The sequence below is a fragment of the Penicillium oxalicum genome, chromosome III (assembly GCF_001723175.1).
Source record: "Penicillium oxalicum strain HP7-1 chromosome III, whole genome shotgun sequence".
NCBI classification, from domain to species: domain Eukaryota; kingdom Fungi; phylum Ascomycota; class Eurotiomycetes; order Eurotiales; family Aspergillaceae; genus Penicillium; species Penicillium oxalicum.
The window spans coordinates 1,745,471-1,768,578 of NC_064652.1; the positions used below are offsets into that span (position 1 = coordinate 1,745,471).

The window sequence follows — 23,108 nt, forward strand, 5'->3', positions numbered from 1 at the left end:
AAGGTGGTCGGTGCTTGTACTATACCCTGTTTGTTGCCCAAGTGGCAATCTTTGTCTCCTCCTTGACCCCGGAATGAAGGTGCCACTTCCTTTGCCTAATTGTCGTCAGAGCCATGTTTATGAGTCACCCTCCAATATCAATTAATGCAAGGGGGGGGGGGGGAAGAACTTTGCAGCCCCTCTTCTCGCTGAACAAGATTTTAAAATCAATCGCCTTCACGCCCCACTCACGTAGCCCTTGGACTTGGACTTGGGCGTGGTGTGCTGTCGAGTCTCGGCTCACATTGCTGTGGAGCATTGAGCATGGTGACGTGTGGTAGACAGACAGCTGAATTTATCTCATCAACCAACTCCCAGGGCCATTGTCCTTTCAGTAGACAATACCCTCTCGATGTTGAGATGCATCCATGGAAAATTTTTGATGCATTTGGATGCCCCACCATTTGCCCGAATGTCGCAGCTGATTCCCATGCAAAGGTAGCTGTTGACCGAAAGCATGTTTGGAGTGATTTTGACATGAATTACCTACTCCATATCATTGGCAGAAGAGGCTGAATACCTGACTTGCGATGGCGCTTCGACAGGAGGCGCCAGTACTTTACGTCTACCAAAGCGAAGTCATGATAGGTCATGAACTAGCTCAGATGTCGTCAATCAGTTCCTGCGGTATCTGTTCTTTCAGCCGCATGGGCTGCCGAGCCCCCAGAATGTGGACCTTTTGTTGTCCCCCGATTGTCAAACGAGGAACACGTCAAGTCAAGCCTTCAAATGCTTCCAAGGGTTGGGTGCTCACCGAGTGGTTTTCTCCCAGCTTCCACTTTTGTTGAACGCCAGTCACGAGTCTTTCATCATGTCGAACGACATCCCGGGACTGCGGCGTAAAGATATGGCATGGGGTAGTTGAAGGGGCAATGGGTCTTCCTGAAATTTGAGAATTCACTGCGCGTAGGTAGTACGAGGACGTTCACTTAGGAGAGACCTCTGGCAAGAGGATATATATCAGTACAACATCATGTCAGCCTCGAGGTCAGACCAGACCAAATGAGGATCGTGGAAATGGAGAGCGGTACGCAGGGTAGCGTAGGTGACTGGCCAATGGAATCATTATTAGTACAGTCTCTTGTTTTTTTTTTGAAATGTCGATTCAACGACGCCTGCCACTACAATGGTAGTCAGAACCAAACTAATTGTAGGTGCTCACGAACATCGATCTCTTACCTTTTTTCTTCTTTGTTCAATTTTCGTCCTGAGAAAAGAAGAAAGACAGACTTGAGGATCATGAAGCGGAAGAAACAGGCAAAACCCGGACAGAAAGAACGTGTTCGAGAACAAGTATGACACCCTTCGACTCAGCAGTGTACATATTTCCGGTGTAGAATGCGACTACTGTATCTCCATCGCATCTACACATTTTACACATAGAACGGGCTCACTTGAGAACCGCAAGGCTGCGAGGCAAATCTCCATCATGGGTGCATTCCTCTCGGTCCCGTTATTGTCTTTCATCCTGCTCCCGACCATGTCCTCCTACGCCACCACCCTCAATATCCTCTTCTTCTACATGACATGGAGTACCCTTGTTTGGTCGCATCCACCACTTCGAGTCGAAATCTTAAGCACGGGTGCATTTCGAATGTTCTTCTTCGTGCTACCCTCAATACTCTTCTTCCTGTTTGACGTGCTGACTCCTTCTGCCGCTGTCATCGTCAAAGCGCATGGCGAAGCTGGGCTTCCTGGAGGTCGCAAGCGCTTCAAGCTCCGATTGAAGGAATTCAAAATTGCAGGATGGTCGATTTTCAACGTATGCTTGGCTTTGGTCATGCAGGCCGCCGTGGAGTGGTTCTTGACCCGCTTCCTGCGCGTGCGCAGCGCGATTCGGGTATCAACTCGGATCCCTTCCCCGTGGACAATTATGCAGGATATATTTCTCGGTCTTCTTTTCCGAGAGGTAAGTCTGAATCTCGCCAGATGCTTTTTTGGGCTGTCTTCTCTCGCTGACGTAACATGCGTCACCCTGCCAGGCTCTCACTTATCTTGTGCATCGCTATGCACTTCATCACCCGAGGTCACCCCTCACCAAGCTGCACTGGGCATGGTACCATGAGCTGAGCCTACCTTTCCCACTTACGGCCCAGTACGATCATCCCCTGGTCTACTTGGTGCACAAATTTCTACCCATTTATCTTCCTGCCATGTTCTTCCGATTTCACATGCTCACGTATCTCGCGTTCATCGCGGCCATTTCCGTCGAGGAGACCTTCTCGTACTCTGGATACACGTTCATGCCTACCAACTTCTTTCTCGGTGGGATTGCTCGTCGCAAGGAGATCCATTTACTCGAGGCCGGAGAAGGAAACTTTGGTCCGTGGGGGATCCTCGATTGGATCTGGGGGACGACCATCGGCGAGACTGATATCGAGGAAGATGTTCAAAATGAGATCCGAGATGCACAGCTGGGACTCAGAGTCCGAGAGGCAATGGAGGCTAACAATCGCAAGGTTCATGTGGATACTTTACGCCGCAATGGCACCGGTCGGAGGAGATAGAGACACAATTTGCGGAATGGGCTTAAGAAATTGACAGTGACGAGAGAGAGAGAGAGAGAAAAGGAGGGGGAGAGATGCTCATGTAATGACCTCATGTCTTGAAAGTTTCCATTTTATACCTACATAGGCAGTATTGATGTTGACTGATTGAATGTACTCGACGTTTTTCAACAAGATAATCGGGGGCTTTGGAGGTCGTATGTTTTGATTTGCAAGTTGTACTGGAGCTGGAGATGTTGATGTCGAGAATGAACAGCGACGAGAGAGCAGAATATGTCGATCAAGGGCGCATTTGATTGGCCCCCGGTGCCCGTTGAGACCAATGATGGCAAAAGTGGAACCATTATGAACATTGCCAGACATGACTCTCCCCGACCTGAATCACCGGTACTGTAATTGACGTCTCTTGCATTCACATGGATCCACCCTACGATGTGTGCGACTGGTCAGTTGTCCAGGTCTCGAGGACGGAACCACATCCACATATGTACTAAGTCGTCATGAGGTACGCGACTCGCTCAATTCCAGATACTCTCTAAAACCGTACTCGAACGGTCGGATCGGGTTGCATGTCACGATAGACCTGGTAACTTCCGGTGTCCCCGAGGGTAGCCGGAGTGTGTAGTAGCGCAGTCTATTGCGCGCGCCAGACATCCATGATACCAAAGTAGTTCCGGGCTCTAGACCAGACCGCGAGAGCCAAGGCTCATGACGATATCAGAGGAGTACAGAGTACGTTACCCATAGATGGTAGTCTAGAATTGGACCCAATTATTTCTTTTTTGGATTGCCGCTGAACCTGGAAATAGGAACTGTATATGTCATACTGAACATGAAAGAGAAACTCAGCCGGGTGGCTGGAGCGAGGTAATTTTTTAATCTTTTTTTGTTTGGAAGTCATTTTCTTCACTTCACGGCTGATCCCTCCCATTTCTCAAGGGAAAGAGCCGTGCCTTGAGAAGGTGGGAGCATGCAGGACCGGCCACGCAGCGAAAGGGAAGGAAGAAAAAGGCGTCGTGAGATCAAGAAAAAGAACCACCGCCGGAAATCCGTATTAAACCGCAAATCCCTAGAAAATGGCGAAAAAGCACGTGTGAACGGAATCCGTTTTGTAGGATTTACATGATTCATGAAACCTTCTCCCTCACGCCACGCGGAAGGGTTGCCGACATGCAATCGAGCCGCCCCTCGTTTGAAAGATGAGTCCTCCCCAACTATCTACCGAACCCGCGGCCGCCGCTTCGCACTTTTTTACCACTTCATCTCGTGGGGCTTGTCACCGTTTCGGAGGCTGAAGGTGGTGGCGAGGTAGCTGCTCAGGAACTCCTCCTTCTTGATGCTGCTGAGGATGGACTGGTCGACGGCCTTCTGGTCAGCGGCACGGGCGGAGGCAACCTTCTTCTTCTGTTGAGCGGGAAAATAAAATCGTCAGTATCGAAGCAATGTTGATCGTTGTTTTTGGCAGATTTCGGGAACCCCCCGTGCTGGGCAGATAAGAAAGAACATACCTCGGGCTTCTCGCCCTGCTTGAAGAAAGCCTCCTCGGTCTTCTTCTCGGCCTTCTTCTCCTTGGTGAAGTAGTCGGGAGTAGAGACCTTCTCGAGGGTCTTGGCGTCAACACCAGCAATGTCGATGCGCTTGGAGGTGGCGATCACATAGCGAGCGTTGACACGGCGGAGGGGAACACCGTTGATCTTGAAGGGACCGGTAACGAGGAGGACACCCTGGTCAAGGTGCTTGAGGAGGACAACACGCTTGCCACGGAAGCGGCCAGCGAGGAGGATCAGGATGGTGCCGGGCTGGAGGGCCTCGCGAACCTTGGCGGGGCGGATCGACTTGCGAACCTGTTGGACCCCAAAAAGAGTAGTTAGTATGCAGTTTGACAATATCGGGGACGCGATCGTCCAACGAGTCGAATATCAGGAGACCTGGGTTCGTGCGTGATGCGCTCGGATGCAATGCGACTCGGAATAATAGGCGAATTCGTGCGGTCCGCTTGAACGAAACGAGGATCGAATTGGTCGATTGCTTTGACGATTGCGGTTTCGGATGATTTGGCGCTGCTGTTCATTCTGTGGCGGTGCGAAGTTCCGGCGCAATTGCGATTGCATTCATCCGAGCGAATCTCACACGTCCCCAGTCCGTCTCTCGGAGGTCTATTGTGTTGAAACCACCCGGGTCTTCACTGACCTTCTTAGGTTGCGACTCGTCGTCCACGGGGTACCACTTCTGAGCCTTCTGGGCGGGCACGAGCCGCTGGCCCTTTCCAAACTGCTTCGTCTGGCCGTCCGACATGGTGACGAAGATGGTGTAGGTGGTTGTCGGGTTGGGGGTTGGTGTTGGAGGTTGATGTGCGGACTTGCCAGTGGAGTCCAGATAGAGGGTTTGTGGGAAGGGGAAGCCCTATCTCACGTGATATTGGTTAGCCGAACCGACTGAGCTGACTCATCGCAGTATCGCCCGCCGACGGGCGGGATCCGGCCTTCCACGGTCGGTGGGTCCAGGCCGCTCAAGAAGGCGCTTGGCCAAGTCAGCCCGCGTTAAGCTACAACATGACTACTAATATGCTGGATGTCAATCACTCCGACACGACCATCAAAGTTGCCGCTCCACATTATTGTTCAACCTATGTATTTGATGTAACGTCCTCGGACGGTGAGCTGACATATCTCTTTCAAGGTCACTCGTGATTCTAATACTCAATCCCAGGTGAGTCTTTGAGAAAAGCCACCTCTAACACTTTCAATCCATTTCAAGTGGGGCACTTGACCAACATAATGATCGTTCGTTTCTCGGATCTCTCCACGCTTTAGTCTACGAATGTTAAGATGTACATCAATTAGAAAAAGCCGTCGTGTGCACATCATAGTCCTACCACACTCTGTCTCAAGTTCACGTACGCAGATCCGTTTCAATGAACAAACCTGATAGCTGAGGGAAACATGATTTCCACCCTGATGCCGAACGACGCACACTGAAATGACATTGGCTTATATTCGAAGGAAAACTTAGTGCCTGTGTAGTAACCCATGAAACGATGAAGTCATTTGCACATCCAGTTGTCTCAGTCCATCCGTCTTTTGGAAGAGGTTCAAGGATGAGTTCTCGCCATGTGGAATGCAAAATTGTCACAACAGACGAAGACGGCCATCAACTTGAATACTATGTTTTTCTTTGTCAAGAAATTATCTTGGTTAGTACTTTACACGAGAGAAACAAAGCAATTACTCGTCTTTGAAATACCTTGTAAGAGCGTCCATTCTTCTTTCCCCTGACAGAAATCGAAGTTCCTATGGATGACCTCATACAATACCATTCTGTGTTTCTTTACCTAGGTATACATTTCGATCACTTTTAATTGCTCTCGTCAGTACCTAGCGCTGTTTGTAGGTAACTTATCCTGTAGATAAAAGTAGGTACAGTCAAGGTGAGTCCTGGCCCCCCTAAACGGATACCAGTCTGAATGCAGCGTATACCTGGGCATTTAGGGACTAGTCCTATTGGTAGATCCAGAAATAAAATTCTGTACTCCTCTTCTACGTCGAAATAAATATATACTTTTGATGCTCCAATCCTCTATTTAGCTCTTTTGCCTACGGACTATATAGAAGTCAACTACGACGTGCCAAAGCACAAGCCAAGTTACCGCTCACAGACAAGTAAATTCTCCAGAGGCTAGGTCTACGTCCATATCGTAAACTACGGTAGGAAAATTTTGAGTCGCATCCATCCATTTCGTCACAACGTGCCAGATACCCGAATTCTTGTGCGAACACTTAAACAGGACTCCCAGCCCTGGCATGAACTCGAATTTCGAGAAATTCGGGATTCTCGCGCCGCACTATGTGAGGTAGTAGTACTGAAGAAAAGAGATTCTACCATGACGAAAACAGATTAAAAACAGATTCTCTAGGGGAACTTCACAGCATTCACGCATTTCCATGGTGCTGGGTTCTCCAAGGTAGCCTTTATCATTTATTTAGAGCTGAACCGGTATGGAATGGCACCTCGAACTATTTAAAGCCGTGCGAGATTCATAAAGAAATGGATGGGCACCAAGATTGAACTACCTGGGTAAAATCAATCGAGGTCTTTACCCCCTGCTCAGAAGCACGCGACGCCTAATCAAGGTAAACCTATAACATCACCGAGCTACCTTGCAGGTGAAAAATCGATGGTCATTGGACGGGCGTTTCCACAAAGACTTGTCGAAGTCCAAGCATAACCCAATGAAGTATCCCATAAACTATGGCGGCTCCTCGAGGGATTATTTGCGGCGCGAAGCGCCGCTTATAAATGGTCAATCATCATAATCGTGAATTTCTTCGTCCAGTTTGTATGGCATGAAAATTTCCCCTGGATAACAATCAATTAACGTACGGGCATCAAAAAATACATGTTTACAGGCAGACATAGTTCTAGCCAAGTGTAGATGTGGGTAGCAAGTACTCTAATTGAATTTTTGATGAGGGCTACGCATGGCCCAAGACTTAGAAGCCTCGCCCGTCTCAAGCAATCGGCTCATCATGTGATCTGGATTACGTGGCGCCTATTTCCTAAGGCTTAATAAAACGGCGGTCCGTAAAGACCGGGTATGCAAGTCAGCTGTCTCGTACCAGTCAATGCTAGCTACTGACGTATCCACAACCTCTGTTCCTCACTTCACCTTCTCCCTCTCCAATCTCCGACCACTTAAGCCGCCTCCGTGACCCAGGGCAATTCCATCCATACCCACTCAGCCGTCTTTACTACTTTCTCATCGCTTTCGCCATGTCGTCAGCTCCTATCATTACTTTCAAAGCAGGAATCTGCGACTTTGATGTGAGTGTTGGACGCTATTGTTCATTGCAGAGCTCAGCAACCTGAGCTTAAACCCTTTAATTCATGGGTTTTAACGAACCGTTATCGAAGAGAAATCTAATACTCTCTATTCAAGGGCTCTTCAAACCCTGCCATCGTCAAGCCGAAGCCAACACCCGGCTACATTTATCTCTACTCCGAAGATGATCTGATGCACTTCTGCTGGCGCCCCCGCAATTCTCCGCTCAGCGAGCCTGAGTTGGATCTGGTGATGATTCCCTCAGATGGCAGCTTTACTCCCTACCGACCACCTGGGAGGAATTCAATTAACGGCCGAGTCTTTGTTTTGAAATTCTCTTCCAGCTCCCAACGGTATCTCTTCTGGTTGCAATCCCAGACACAACACGACAATGGCGACCTCAGCTGGTTTAGTCCTCGCGATCTGAAGCTGGGCGAAATCGTGGACGTCTTGTTGCAAGGTGAAGATGTGGATGTTGAACACGAGATCGCTAACCTCCCGCGGCCATCACCTGGAGGCGACGATGACGAAACCATGGAGGATGTCGAAGGCACACACCATGACCCGAATCACAATCATGGTGGAAGCAGTGGTGGAGCTGGCCCGGATGCCACTGGGGGCGATATTCGTGAAGAGGGAGAAGAATCCCGGGAGGGCGGAGCCGATGGTGGACGAGCGTAGGTATATATTTCCACCAACCTCACTACATGCGTTTGAGAGGAAGCCAAAATGCCGGAACATGCGCATCTGATATTTTTCTGGAACCATTCTTAGTGCCTCCTCCGGCGACCCGTCATTGGTAGTTCAAGACTTCCTGCGTTCCTTGGGCGGTGGGCAACAGGGCCAAGCTCAGTCCCAGGGTCCCGAAAGGCCATCCACGACACTTCAAGATCTACTGACGCCCCCGAGTACCCTGCCTTTCATCGAGGCTGCTGATGAGAGTAATGTCGACCATCTCCTGAGCTTTCTCCCCCCAGCACTCCTCCTGTTGGCCCAAGGAAATGCCGAGGCTGCCGAGGCTGAGACCGACTCTGACCTCGCCCAGGCGGCTCTTCTCTCTCTCGACCTCTCTCAGAAGAAAGATATTCTCCGTCGCGTTCTTCGATCTCCTCAATTCATGCAGAGCTTAGCCAGCCTTACCGTCGCACTCCGTGACGGTGGGCTTCCTAGTATTAGTGAAGCTCTACAGATTCCCGTGACGAACGGTGGCTTTATGCGGCGTGGCGGCGTACCCCTTGGCGGGGGCGACGCGGTGGAAGCGTTTCTGGATGGCGTTCGGCAGCATGTGAAGCAAGAAGATCAGTCGGGTCACATGGAGACAGATTAAATGATAGTCTCACTAGCATTTGCAGGGGAGGTTTTCTGGGAAATGATAGACACCTTCAAAGAAGGGATTCATCGTCTCATGTCCAGGCACCACGCATTCGCCGCATGGATGTCAAATTACCTATTTTTGGTAATCCGCAGCCCCACCAGATACAGGCAACACCTTTTTGCGATTTTTCCACGTCACCCACGTAGTGTATGAGTCCGGGTTGGATATTTTCCCCTCCGATACCACACAAATAGTGACCGACAGGTGCCGCTCCCTGATATCACAGCAGAGAAGCGCCGACAGACCTCAACAATTACGGGGGAAAGTATGTTTGGCTTGCTAAGACTCTGCGGGTGCAGGTGTGTGGGTCACAATCATCCCGTGAGAAGCAAATAGTACACTGTAGCAACTATGTACCAACTGCCCTTTACTATTTATAATGTTCCTCTTCGGTGTGCTGCCACGGGTAACTGATATCGAGAGAGAAGATGCATCCATATACTTTATGAAGTGTTATGCCCCCAAAATAATCCTGGGTTAATTGCACGTACGACTCGGCCAGTTCGTATGCAGGGGATGGATCAAATGACGTACCGAACTACCGTGGCCGTGCTAATATGTTATTGCATCCACCATAGTCAAGTAACGTAGACGCCAGACAAAAGGTTGGTACACCGTAAGTAGATAGCAGACAGTCTGTTCAGAATATGTGAATTGATAAGGTAGTCCCCGAAATTCAGGAGCCAAGGTACCACGTCCGACCTCCTCTTTGTTCAAGGAACTCATCGACTCGAACATATCGAACATAGCCATTGAAGCATAACATGTGTCCGACGTCTCGAATGAAAGTACCCAGGGTCACTCCAGAGCACCAAAGTGTACTACCCGAGCGGTGAAAAGACTGCATGAATAAGTCATTAACAGCGTCACGAAGGAGCCTGCATCGCCGACATGGTCGTGGGGCCCAGGTACTTTCCCAGGTTCCCACACTAGCCCCGAGCCACTGAGAGGCACCAACCGCCCGAGCCACCCAGCCAAAGCTCCTTCCATCGTCCCGTGGGTCCAGTGAGTCGACCGGCGGGTCTCAAGTTTCTCAATCTTTGCGAACTAAGACATATTTTAGTACTTGTTGATTCCGACCCCGGTTCGCTGCGCGACTCTTGGCGACGACGCTTCCTTCGCTCAGCTCTTCTCCCACGTCTTTGGTCAGCCCTTCGGACACCCGTCCGTCTCTGAGCCTGCCTGCGCTTCGCTTGCTCTTTTTGCACTTGTCAACAACGCTGCCCTCCCAAATCCTGTCGTCCTGGGTCACATACCCATTCACACGATTACGTGGGGCCCTCTGCCTAGCCGAGCGATTGCGAACAGCCTGGACTACGATGTATTCATTCCACTCATCGTGAATATTGCCTCACGATGGCGCCAACAGCCCACACGCCGGGGAACGAAGACAACCCAAACCCTAATCAAATTCCCTTGCAGGATCTCTCGGGATACGATGGCTCTGCCACAAATCGCGGAAGACGCCGTGCTGATAGCGCCGGAGGTGGTCTGTTCTCGCGACGTTCATTGATGAGAGGAGGAGGGTCGCGAAGACAATATGAAAGTGTTGCGGAGGACTCGCCGGTTGAATTCACTGGTGCGATCAGGCAGGATTCTCAATCGAGACACAATAAATATGACACTCGTCAATCCGACGAAATTGCCCCCGAAGATCTGGCGCAAGCGATGTTCTTCGGTGCAACGTTTGATAAATCGCATCCCTCGGTGAGCCGAGACGGACCGCTCTCGACACACCATTTCGACGACGCGGCTTCGGACCTTGACACTGTACCGCTCGACACATGGCCCGCGCACGGCCACAGCGGTGGTTACGTACCACCTCATGTCGAAGAGGAGGACGATACAGCGGGATTGACGGACCCTCGTTATTTACAGCCCATCAGCGGCGCGCCGGGGGGAGATAGTCGACGGAGTAGCGACATGGGTCTTCATTCAATCTCAACACGGCCCGCCGCGCGGCTAGGCGATGATTTGCCACACCTGGAGGAAGGTCTATCACGAAGCCGGGGTAGCAGTGCTCGCACACGATCGCAGTCGCCCTCTGCATCCGGTGCTGCTCTCCAGCGAGCGAGCTCTATGGTGAAGTCCATGTCTCAACGAGTGGTGAATTTGAGTAACGAACCCGAGGTGATCGCGCATACAATCGAGAAGGAGGAGTCACAACGAAATGCCCGAATGGAGGGGCCCCCTATGCTTCCTGCAATGTCCGAATACGCTCATGATTCATCCCACAGTCCCCAAGGGCGCGGAAAGCGTGGCGCACGCAAGGCGTGGCGGCAACGCAACAATCCGTTTCGTGGCAGGTCGCTCGGTATCTTGGGCCCAGACCATCCGCTTCGGTTATGGCTCTGTGATGTGCTTGTCAATCCAATTATGGAGCCTCTCATCTTGGTCCTTATTATCGTCCAAACCGTCCTTCTTACTGTTGAATCGTCGAAATCCGTATTTGATCGACCACGAGCGGTCCGCTGGGGAAGCAGCTCAATGGACTTTGTCTTCCTCGGCATTTTCTCTATCTATACATTGGAAATTGTCGCCAAGATCCTGGTCTCTGGCTTCTTATTCAATCCCACAGAATACAGCACTCTCGACCGGTCTCTGGGTATCCGAAAAGCGATTTCTGAAAAGGGCAAGAACCTCATCACGCCTCACCGGCAAGGAACGGTGAGAAAGGTCTCATTCGCTCAGCCAGAACCACAGAGCTCCATTCTCCGCTCATTTACCGGGATGAATGAACTGGACACACACAACAGTGTTTATGACGACCCTCTTCATAAGCGCCGTGAACGGCTTGCTCATCGGGCTTTCCTCCGTCATTCATTCAATAGATTGGATTTTGTCGCCGTTGTGGCTTTCTGGGTTTCCTTTCTCCTTTCTCTAGCCGGAGTCGAGTCAACCCATCAGTTGTACATCTTTCGAATGCTCAGTTGCCTCAGAATTTTGCGGCTACTTGCCCTCACCAATGGCACATCTGTGAGTATTCTGTCAAGGAAAAAAAAATTTCCTCGTTGTGTCCCACGTACAAGCACGCGATGGCCGATACTAACCTGATATGTCCAGGTGATTTTGAGGAGTCTCAAGCGTGCTGCTCCTTTACTCGTTCATATTTCATTTCTCATTGGGTTCTTTTGGCTTCTCTTTGCTATTGTCGGTATCCAAAGTTTCAAGTCAAGTCTTCGACGAACCTGTGTTTGGATAGACCCCACGGGTCAGAGCAATTACTCTTCCGGGTCTCAGTTCTGCGGTGGATACCTTGAAGGTGGCATTGCGATGCCATGGCTGGATTCAGTTGGTAGTCCTTCTTTATCCGATCCGAAGGGATACATTTGCCCGCAAGGCTCTGTCTGCATGGAAGGAGAAAACCCCTTCAATGGCACCCAGAGCTTCGACAACATCGTACAGTCTTTGGAACTAGTTTTTGTCATTATGAGTTCCAACACCTTCACTGACCTGCTGTATGATACAACCGACAGCGACTACCTTGCGGCAGCTTTGTTCTTCGTTGCAGCATTGATTATCCTCAGCTTGTGGTTAGTCAACCTGCTGGTTGCGGTTATCACCCATTCGTTCCAGGTGATTCGTGAAGAAAGCAAACGCAGTGCATTTGCGATCCAGAATATCGATGGAGTCGATCACGATGAAACTCAGGCACCAAAAGTCAACACTTTGAAACGAATGTATGACAAGACAGAATGGTTATGGGTTGGCTTGATTTTCTTCGATCTTGTGGTCCAGGCCCTAAGAAGTTCGTCCATGTCAGAGGATCGTGCTCGGTTTATTGACAACACTGAAACGGTGGTGACTCTAATCTTCTTGGCCGAGATTATTGTGCGATTCGCGTCGGACTGGCGAGTCTTCTTTCAAAAACGTCGTAACTGGTTCGATCTCTTCCTTGTGATTGTGACCTGCATCATCCAGATCCCTCCGATTCGCAATTCAGGCCGTGCTTACACCGTTCTTTCCCTGTTTCAAATTCTCCGGGTCTACAGGTTTGTCTTGGCGTTCTCTGTGACCAGAAAGTTGATTATGGTCGTCTTTGGTAATGCCGTTGGTCTGCTCAATCTTACATTCTTCCTCTTCCTAATGACCTTTCTTGCCTCCATCTTCGCAACCCAGCTCTTCCGAAGCCAGATTCCCGCCGAGGATGGGGATGGCAATGAAATCACCATCACCTTTGCTGATATTTACAACTCCTTTCTTGGCATGTATCAGATTCTCTCCAGTGAGAATTGGACTGATATTCTGTACAATGCTACGACTTACACCGTGGGCTTCAACACTGCTTGGATCTCAGCTGCATTTTTCATCATGTGGTTCATTGTGGCGAATTTTATCATTTTGAACATGTTCATTGCTGTCATTCAAGAGAGTTTTGATGTTTCGGAAGATGAAAAGCGAATGCAGCAGGTGCGAGCATTTCTGGAACAGAAACATGTCGGCGGAAATGCGAAGGGCAATCCCGCTCTATCCAAAATTCTCCGTCTCGGGAGAGGCTCTGACCGATACAAAGATCCCTTGGATCATGGTCCAGCAGCCATGGAAATGCTACTGAAAGACGCTGTTGTGCGCGACTTTCTCGACGAAGAAGAAAACAAAACACTTCAGATAAATCACCGAAGAGTGAACACCATATTTCCCGAAAGTGCAAACCAGGAAACCGTCGAGCCTGGCATGCTGTCCCGATTGTGGACCAAGGCAACATCCCTCGTGCTTGGCCGTGAACCAAACCCCTTCTATTCGAGGCTGCAATTCTCCCGCGCCTATGAAGAACTGGATCCACGAACGATGGCAAAAGAGGTTGCATCCGCAGCCGAAGCTAGGAAGCGAGCTCAGCGAGAGTATCTTGTTAAGCACCCAAACTACAACAAATCCCTTTTCATCTTCTCGCCGAAAAATCCCATCCGCAAGATTTGCCAGCGAATTGTCGGACCAGGACGAGGTAATCAGCGAGTGGAAGGCGTCGATCCTTACAAACCCACGTGGTATGCATTCTCAGCATTCATCTATGCCGCAATTGTCGCGATGGTACTTCTTGCCTGTATCACGACGCCTTTGTACCAACGGCAATATTTTCGCACGGACCGCAATTGGTTTGTCTACACTGACCTCGGCTTTGCTGTGATCTTTACGGTCGAGGCCCTCGTCAAAATAATTGCAGATGGGTTCTTCTGGACCCCCAATGCCTTCCTCCGCAGCTCCTGGGGCTTCATCGACGGCGTTGTCTTGCTGACACTGTGGATCAATGTTGGGAGTTCTCTGAAAAAAGACTGGAACGTGTCTCGCGCGATTGGTGCCTTTAAAGCCCTCAGGGCACTTCGCTTGTTGAACGTCTCCGATAGCGCCAAGGATACCTTCCACTCGGTCATTATTGTCGGTGGGTGGAAGGTCATTGCCGCAGCAGCTGTTTCCATGAGTTTTCTGATTCCGTTTGCCATTTATGCCGTCAATCTTTTCAATGGGCAAATGGTTTCTTGCAACGATGGGGATTTCGCGGGGAACCTGACGGCTTGTGTCGGCGAGTACGCTAGCACGCCCTACAATTGGGATGTCTTAGCGCCACGGGTGACCGCTAATCCTTACTACGACTTTGACAACTTTGGCAATGCACTTTTTATCCTATTCCAGATCGTGTCTCAGGAGGGATGGATCGACGTGCAGGAAAGTGCGATGCAGATCACCGGCAAAGGACTTCAACCCCAGGATGGGAGTGCGAGGGAGAACGGTATTTTTTTCGTTGTCTTTAACTTACTCGGTGCTGTCTTTGTGTTGACACTTTTTGTGTCTGTGTTCATGCGCAACTATACCGAACAAACTGGTGTTGCATTCCTCACCGCCGAACAGCGATCGTGGCTGGAATTACGAAAGCTGTTGCGACAGATCTCGCCATCAAAGCGATCCTTCCACGACAAAAGTCACAAGTGGCGCTTGTGGTGCTATCGCATTGCTGTGAAGAAGCATGGGCGTTGGGCACGTCTTATGACGTGTACCCTTATCGTGCACCTCATGCTTCTGGTACTCGAGTATTATCCTGAACCGGATTGGTGGGTCACGACTCGGAGTGGCCTGTTTTTTGTTTTCGTTCTCGTCTACATCAGCAACACTCTAGTCCGATTGATTGGTCTGGGATGGCATCGATTCAGCAGAAGCTCATGGGATCTTTTCTCGCTGATTGCTGTGCCAGGCGCATTTGTCACGATCATTCTCAACTTCGCGATGTCATCCCAGGTTGTGCTCGAGTTGAATAAGCTGTTCCTGGTCTCAATCGCGCTCTTACTGATCCCGCGAAACAATCAGCTGGACCAGCTTTTCAAGACCGCGGCAGCCAGTCTCCCCGTGATCGGGAACCTTTTGGCTACTTGGTTTGTCCTGTTCCTGGTATTCGGGATCGCCATGAATCAGGCATTCGGCCTGACCAAGTTTGGCTCACAAGAAAACCACAATATCAACTTCCGTGACGTTCCAAAGGCCTTGATTCTCTTGTTCCGTGCGAGCTGCGGCGAAGGCTGGAATGAAATCATGGAAGATTACGCCACGATGGTCCCGCCGTTCTGCACATACGACTCTAATTTCCTTGATGATGACTGCGGCAGCGCCGCCTGGGCTCGAACTCTGTTCATCATGTGGAACATCATCAGCATGTACATTTTCGTCTCGCTCTTTGTTTCTCTCATTTTTGAGAGTTTCTCGTATGTCTACCAACGCAGCAGCGGGCTCTACGTGGTCAGTCGGGAGGAAATCCGCCGGTTCAAACAGGCGTGGGCGACATTCGATCCCAACGGGACAGGCTATATCTCCAAGGAGCAGTTCCCGCGCTTACTCGGGGTAAGTTTCACCCATCTCCCTTTGGCTTTTTCTTTCTTTTTTGGGGGGGACTGTTTGTCTCTCTTGAGTAGATAACCCGCAGTGCTAACACCTGCACAGGAGCTGTCGGGTGTCTTTGCCATGCGCATCTATGATAACGAATTCACCGTGGGAGCGATTCTGGACCAATGTCGACAAAGTCCTCGTGACTCGGTGCATTCTCTTCCATCCACGCATAATGCCATACCCATGCGGTCGCGAGACTCGCTTCAGTCGCTGCGTCCGATTGGTGAAAATCCTCTCCCTACCGGTGTTGATTTGCAGAAGTTGTCTCAGATCATCGCCCGTATTCCGGTGCAAACCATCCGCGAACGTCGCCAACGTCTGAACACGTTCTATGAAGAGATTCTTGTCTCGGCAGATCCGGAGCGTGGCATCTCTTTCCATCAATGTCTGATGATCCTAGCTCATTACAATATCATCAGCGATAGCAAGAGTCTGCGACTGGAAGAATTTCTGCGTCGCCGGTCTCGACTTCAGCGAGTGGAGGAAGCGGTGCGCCGGAATACCGTGATCGGCTTCTTCGACACCCTTTACTGGTCACGCGAATTCCGCCGCGCCCTCGAGCGCAAGAAGTCCGGCCGCATGACCGCTGTGCCGCAGTTCACGGTTCCCGAGATTTATGTGGAGGATCCGGTCGAGGAAGACGCCGAGGAGCACGCCCCCGGTGCCATGACCCCACAGAATCCGATCGACGCCGACCCGCCATTGCCGCCCATGCTCTCCCCTGCCTCGACCTCCCGGAGGCGAGCAGAGTCGGGCGCCAGTGGACGTCGCGCCGACCTGCCACGTTTAGATACTAGCTTTGGAGGTCGCACATCCGGGGCGAGCACGCCCACTGAGTGGTCCAGTATCAGTCCGTCGCGCACTCCCCGTCGACTATATGGGGAGCGGGATTCGTTTGAGACGAATGAGCGGGACGAGTCAGTTCCACGGGCGGACCACTCACGTCAAAATAGCGGTATCAGTGTTCAGGATGTGATGGATTCTCTTGACAATTCCGCGTGGGGTGAAAGTATTCGACGTAGCTTCACACAACGGCGATCCGGTGACCGAACGAGTGAACACTGAGGCCCGTTTCCTTTTTTTTTTATTCTTCCCTCCGCCCATTCTCATCTCTTGCAGTGTCGGTGTCGCCACCCTCAGGGAGGATCCTCATGCACCTTGAGTCTCTTTTTTTTTCTTTTGCCTCGAGACGACCTAGGCGTTTGTCAACAACCGCATGGGCGCGGGGTTATAGGAGTGACGAGGAATGATCGCGCCTTGATCAAGCGTTGCCTACTCTTTTATGACTTTAGCATTTCTTTTCTGTTTGTCCATTTCTGCCCACTTTAGACCTCGTTCTTCATTGCATATATCTTAGACCTTGCCGGCTGATCCCTTCCAATGGGATTTTCTCCTCGCCCTCCTTGCCCCTCTGTGCATTTCCAAGGCGATTCCACATCCTGGGGCTAGTGTTGTTGTTTTTTTTCCCTTGGCGTGGTATTCAGTGCTTCGAGCTACTTCACACACACCAGCGTCACTTTACCCTTCACACTTTGTTGGGAGCCATTGCTTCTACCGTTGCATTGCAAGGACCGTGGGTCGACAGCCCATCTCCCGTCACAGTGGAATACTCAGTCCGTAGTACCGATCCACTCTTGATACATCCGCTTCAAACACTTTACTTGTGGTGACAAATTTGGTTTTCTGTTCCTCTCGGCTTGCAAGACCATTTCCCAATTGATTCTGGATATTGATATCCTGGTGAAGATGGAGCAAGATTGGTTGCTCGTATCAGGCCAGTCCGGGGGGTTTATATTATTGTTCAGTGAAGAACGAGGCCCTTCCTTCGAGGCTGCATGAGTGGATCTTCATTATCGACTAGTACGGCGATGTGGACCTGGTCAGGGACCAGGGGGCAATTGACCTCGGCCTGCACGTCCCGTCTGAATGGTCAGATGGACTCCACTGGAGTGCATCTATTGAAGGAATAATGGCAGTGATCATTAGGCTCTTGAGTCACAGAAGGAGGTGACAAGTGGAAGTGGTACTGCATGTACGACTACGATTACTCTTACTCATGTCCTGATAGTACATTGGTGACCTCCAGTCCTGCAAGTGTCTGGTACCATTGGCTCCTTTCATGCAAAGCAACCAAGCCGCCCATCGTGCCTTTTCCAAAGTCCCGTGCATAGACCACCGTCTCCTGGCCATTGCACTATTGGATCCCTCCCTGAGGAGGAGGCTCCATGTCGTATGAAGCTACTGGTGATCCAACGACCCTAGCCTTGGCGAATGGTCATTACTACTGCTCTTCAAGGAGGCAGTACCGTCGATTCGAGATCGACTTGTATCGGATACCGTGTGCATTCATAATGAGATACATACAACACCCGGTACCTGGTACCTCAAAGTACTAGTACGTCCCACGCAGAAGGTCAACCCGGACCTGATCCTGGAGCCACAGTACTTAGTAAGTACTACTTACTAAGTACGACTTGGTACCATTCAGTAGTCATGAGAGGCGACTGCTCAGCGTATGTAGTTCAATGTACTCATGGGCAATGGTACACCATCACTGTCGAATAGGGTTGGAACCACACGTCCCACGTTTCAAGTCTTTCTCCCCCACCGGTTCTGTCACCACGCCTCCTTCTACCCCTGGATTCCTTTGCTTTGGGTGATTTCCTCCCCAGGTGATGAATCATGCACGCGGGACAATGAATCAATTCCAAGGCTTGGATATGGCAACTGAATTGTCTGGGACACGCCCTTCTGCTTGCGGGCCGACACTCGGTGCTCATCAAGGGGATTGTTCAGGATTGTTCACAACGTCCCGACGCCAACGCCCGATTGTCCTCGACAAGTCAAACTTTCCGCATGCGGCGTGCTCTTTCATCCGCATTGGGGTCGACCTTTCATCGATGATTTGATGATTCCGAAGATCCCCGTGTCTCAAACGCTCCCTGCAGCTATCCTTGCAGTCGATTTCCCTTTCTGGTCGGGGAGGCAGCGCACCCTCTTGGGCCTCTCAGTCCTTGGTGTGGCCGCTTGATTCATATTTCATCATGTCTTGCGCGCCTGCTTCTGACGAGACTCCATCTCTTTCAGCCTTCAGACATCGTCGGGTCTGTTGCCCTTCTCATTGTCAATTGACTACTCCTCCTGATCAAGGAAGCCCACAACAGCATCACTTGGGCCCTTTCTGGTCCCTCTGCCGTCGCGTCTTAGGCATCAGACACACACTAGGGAAATAAAAAAGGGAAAAGGACAAAGAGAGCTCCAATTCTGTCGGCCATCTTCAAGACCACCCCTTCTTCTTCATTATTTTCGATCATCGCCGCGGTCAAATTGAAAACATCAAAAGATCCAAGAACAAAAGCCCAAGGAAAGGTAGAACAACGACAACAGACCTCTTCCGAACATCGCGAAGAACAATCTCTCACCTACATCATGAATTCCACCCTGCAACAATTTCCCCTTCCGCCTTTCTCACCTCTCAACATCAACACCCATTCCAACACCTACAACTCCTCATCCTCCCGACGTCCATCCAGCCAGACCTCCAGCACACCCAGCTCACGAACCACCTCGCCGCCCGCTTCACCAACCTTCACTCTGCGTCGGCGTCACCAGCTCACCAGCCAGGCCTCCCCACACCATCTCTTCAATCTCTCCTTCCACCCAACCGCCTCTTCCATCGCTACCAACCCTGGAAATGAATACCGGCCTCTCCATACTGTGGAGAATCACCATGACGACTTCCACGGGAATGCACAGTATTCTATCAACTCATCGCGCGGGGACGTGAGCCGTCCCCCGACTTCAGTCCTCCGTGGTCGATCCTCTCTGATGGTCCTCCGACGACGCCCTTCGGCTGTGGACCGGGCCTTGAGTGAGGAACGATATCGTTGTGATGAGGATGCGATCGAGAGGCAAGGGTTGAATCTCATGGAGCCTCGGCCCGTGGATATGCAATTGCCCATCAGCATGTTGACGGGGGAGACGAGCTTGTTCCACTGTCGGTCTCCGTCCGCATCCAGTGCTCAATCAGAGCTAGATGGTCTCTCGGCCCCGGCTCAACACCCTCGCTTTGTGATGGGGGGCATCTTTGAAGTCATGGAGGGCCGAGCATAGCCTGTTGATCTCCTTTGCGGCAGCCTCGGAAGTGCCGAAAGAGAGAGAGAGAGAGATCCCCTGGTGTTTTTTTTTCTCTTCATTTACATTTCGAATGTCGATGGAGACAACTTGCTTTGCAAGAAGAAGCAAAGAAAAGACGGAAAAAAACCGCGATCTTATGGTCGCGTGCTATCGTTTAGCATTTTGAAAGTTTATCAAAGATGGAGTAAGACTTGCAGGAATTATGCGAGTGGTTTTATTTTCGAGATTGGGGCATAACCAGACAGGGCTCAGTTGTACAAAGGGGAAAGGGACCAGAAGCTGGACTGATATATGAATGGGATCGATTGAATCTTTCAATTTGAATAGACTTTGTTGGTTTTTGCACAAAACAGTTGGCTGAATCGAAATACAAGATATACACCGTCTTCTCACTCTCTCTCTCTCTCTGCCCCCCCTCCTCCCTCCCAGTAGCGTTCCAAGGTCCAAGGCATTATTATGCATTTATGTGTCACCCAAGTCACCATGCAAAACTTTGGATGTTCCACCTGTCGCCAGTCATAACCAGACAGATTGAATGGATCAGTCTCGAAAAGGTCTATGTGAGCTGATAGGTCTCAGGCGGAGACTCACACAAGTGTGGTTCTGGATGAGTACATCCAACTTGTACTGTAGAGGACTGCAGTGGCTGGCGGATAAGGCAGACCGTATTAGAATACAAGTTACATAGTACGTTACCGTATAGTGTAAACTTGTATCTTCCAAATTTACATTACAATATTCGTTATCAGACTTTTTCAGTAGTGATTATTACATTGCTGGCCTTAGGCCTATACTATGATATTATCATGGCATATCGATATGTCAATACCTTCCAGATTCCGTAAATCGTAAACGAAAGTACATTCCTGATTTGGTTGAGTTCAATGTCCACTTCCGCTTCTCATTTCAAAACATAGGTAGGACTTTCTTGTATCTACACCAAAAAAAAAGGATATTCATACCAAACGACTTTCTCGACATAATCCAGGCGGGTCCGTGTCCTTGTTTTAGGGAAAATAAAAAAAAATAAACATAAACTCAGTTCTGACGAGGAAAAATCAATGATATGAAGAGATCATGATGCAGGTGCCGTTTATGCTCGCTGAGTCATCATCTCAAGTCGTCGGACTCGGGACCGGGGGGAGGGGGTATCATAAAGCCAAGGCTTCTGGAAGAATAGATAGGATGCAAGGATAGTAATCAAAATGCAGACGTACAGATGCTCATCGCTCAAGGTATGCAAAAGGTGGGATGGACAGAAATGAAACAAAAGGCTGCAGTAATCCAGTGAGAGAGAAAGCACACGCTAGTCGCGGAGAATAGAAAGGAAGCTGTACATTGCGAAGTGCATTTGCTGCTTTTGGCCAGTCCATTCGCTTCGGATTCTGGGTTCGCAGTGCCCACGCCATCTGCCTAGCCGGTGTTCTTGCCCTTTTTGCGGCTATTCGGCCATAACTGGCCCCGGCAATTGGGTTCGCCACAGAGACATTTGACGGCGTTGGGGTCAATCTGCTTGGATCCGTCCCAATTGGGGTGGTAATCAAAGGTCAATTCCTCTCTGGCCGGGATATCACGCACGGCAAAGAATCCGAGGTAGTAGAGCCGCGGATCGGCAAGGCGATTCACCGACACGGGGATGATCTTGCAATTTGGGTTGCACGAGTGATTGATAAAGCGGGAAGCACCGCCAAATTTGAGACTGTCGACCACATAGCAACCCTCGTGGGAGAGGTGGCTCTCCCCTTCGGCGATGAACCAATCCAGACTGAAGAGATAGGAAGGTTGATTTTCACGAGCCGCCTCGCGGGCATCGGCGTCTTCCGTGGTCAACACTTCCCCCCAGTAGCAATCAATGAATTGGCCTGCAACCAGGGGCTCGAGGCTTCGCAGACCCAGCCCACGCTTGCCCGTATGAAAGACCTCGAGACGGACCTGGCGGCCACGCTGCACCACATGATTCCAGCAATCGTGTCCGGCACAGGAACACCGAGAACTGCACTCGGAGATCATGGCTTTGCGGTCCATAAAGTCCTTGCGCAGCACGATCGTGCCAGAGGGCTGGCGCTCATAGGCTACGATGAGCTCATCAGATTCGAGCTCTTCCACCAGGCATCTGCACGTTTGCGGATCACACTCATGTCCGCAGTCGCACCCGGTGAGAAAGTCGTCGGCGGCGGGTTCCACACCAGGGCCGAGGCGATAATCCCCAATGAAGAAAAAGTTGGCGGACAGGGCTGCCAGTCGTTCATCATCGACATCGAATCGAGTCTCGGGCCCACCACTGATTCGCTTCAGCTTTTTGCGGTGCTTCTTGCGCAAAAACTTGGCAATCGAAGATGAACTCATGGGCTCTTGGCTCTGCAGCTCCGGAGTCGGGCTCCCAGGTGATCGACGGACCGTCGACGGAGGTGGAGGAGCGGGTTTCTGGACAGAGAAAGCCTGTACCTTTTTTGAAGGCCCCGGCAGCGCGGGCACAGTCATGGTAAATGGGACCAGTCGTTTATTGGGGGGTGAAGGAGGCACATTCGGATATGCGCGCAGTCTGCTCTTGGCCTTTTCTTCCTGTCCGATGGGGAAATACTTCTCATTGAGCCCCGTGAATTCCACTTGTGCAGGCGCAGTGAATCGATCGATTTGCACAGCCGAGGGGGATGGAGGAATCACAACGCTCACGGCCCTAGACACACCATCCTGACCTTGTGGACTCGGCGTGCGGAGGAGACTATGCATGGGCCTTTTCCCCAATGCCTTAGCACTCGTGGAGTTGGAAACAGATCCAGTGCCTTCCCGAATCTCGGTCGAATGAGCGCAATTGATCGCCACAGGCTCCTGTTCAGAGCCTTCAACTGCCGGACTCTTTCGTTTGCGCGGAATGAAAGTGGAGAGCGACCAAGACGTGCGCTCGCTGTCCGTACTTTTATCCGGAGTCGCTTTTTGAGTGTCCAGAGACACGGGGACTGCGGTCCTAAACGCAGATGGAGCAACCAGGCCCGCATGCTCAGGGTTACTGGGGGCTAGCTTTTGCGGGCTAAATGAGGGTGCTCTGTGAGCTAGTGTGGACACAAAGGTGGCTTGGTCATTGCTCGGCTCTGGCTTCACATTTGGACATCCAGAGGGCTGTGTCAACATGTTAGCCACGGACTGAAAACAAGCCAATTGCATGTTAGCCGCCAGTTAGACGACGAGTGTGCAATATAGGAAAGGTGAGAAAGAGAAAATGAAAAAAAAAGAGGAGAGAAAATGAAATAAGAAGGGAAGAGATCTTCTTGCTATGTACTTGAGCATGCGTGGAGGCGTAGAGAGATAAGCCGTATCTGACTCGATGCACGTCGGAGTGAGCACGCGACTGTTATTTCAGTCG

The 23,108-nt window shown here is 50.7% G+C and overlaps 6 protein-coding genes across 6 annotated transcripts; 4 read left to right on the top strand and 2 right to left on the bottom strand.

Annotated features, from left to right (window-relative positions):
• Positions 1 to 1,468: 1,468 nt before the first annotated feature.
• POX_c04069 (uncharacterized protein) lies at positions 1,469 to 2,546 on the top strand (the record flags this gene model as incomplete). The annotated part of the gene is made up of 2 exons (XM_050112954.1): positions 1,469 to 1,948; positions 2,022 to 2,546. The coding sequence occupies 2 exons, from the start codon at positions 1,469 to 1,471 to the stop codon at positions 2,544 to 2,546; spliced, it is 1,005 nt and encodes a 334-aa protein (XP_049970510.1).
• A 1,251-nt stretch (positions 2,547 to 3,797) lies between these two features.
• On the bottom strand, positions 3,798 to 4,841 carry POX_c04070 (60S ribosomal protein L6-B; the record flags this gene model as incomplete). The annotated part of the gene is made up of 3 exons (XM_050112955.1): positions 3,798 to 3,950; positions 4,055 to 4,390; positions 4,677 to 4,841. The coding sequence occupies 3 exons, from the start codon at positions 4,839 to 4,841 to the stop codon at positions 3,798 to 3,800; spliced, it is 654 nt and encodes a 217-aa protein (XP_049970511.1).
• A 2,475-nt stretch (positions 4,842 to 7,316) lies between these two features.
• POX_c04071 (uncharacterized protein) lies at positions 7,317 to 8,692 on the top strand (the record flags this gene model as incomplete). Its single annotated transcript, XM_050112956.1, has 3 exons — positions 7,317 to 7,367; positions 7,483 to 8,042; positions 8,140 to 8,692. 3 exons carry the CDS (start codon positions 7,317 to 7,319, stop codon positions 8,690 to 8,692), a joined length of 1,164 nt encoding a protein of 387 aa, XP_049970512.1.
• Positions 8,693 to 10,096: 1,404 nt separating this feature from the next.
• On the top strand, positions 10,097 to 16,675 carry POX_c04072 (uncharacterized protein; the record flags this gene model as incomplete). The annotated part of the gene is made up of 3 exons (XM_050112957.1): positions 10,097 to 11,716; positions 11,804 to 15,565; positions 15,665 to 16,675. The coding sequence occupies 3 exons, from the start codon at positions 10,097 to 10,099 to the stop codon at positions 16,673 to 16,675; spliced, it is 6,393 nt and encodes a 2,130-aa protein (XP_049970513.1).
• Positions 16,676 to 19,039: 2,364 nt separating this feature from the next.
• On the top strand, positions 19,040 to 19,723 carry POX_c04073 (uncharacterized protein; the record flags this gene model as incomplete). Its single annotated transcript, XM_050112958.1, has 1 exon — positions 19,040 to 19,723. One exon carries the CDS (start codon positions 19,040 to 19,042, stop codon positions 19,721 to 19,723), a length of 684 nt encoding a protein of 227 aa, XP_049970514.1.
• Positions 19,724 to 21,160: 1,437 nt separating this feature from the next.
• On the bottom strand, positions 21,161 to 22,876 carry POX_c04074 (uncharacterized protein; the record flags this gene model as incomplete). Its single annotated transcript, XM_050112959.1, has 1 exon — positions 21,161 to 22,876. One exon carries the CDS (start codon positions 22,874 to 22,876, stop codon positions 21,161 to 21,163), a length of 1,716 nt encoding a protein of 571 aa, XP_049970515.1.
• Positions 22,877 to 23,108: the final 232 nt, after the last annotated feature.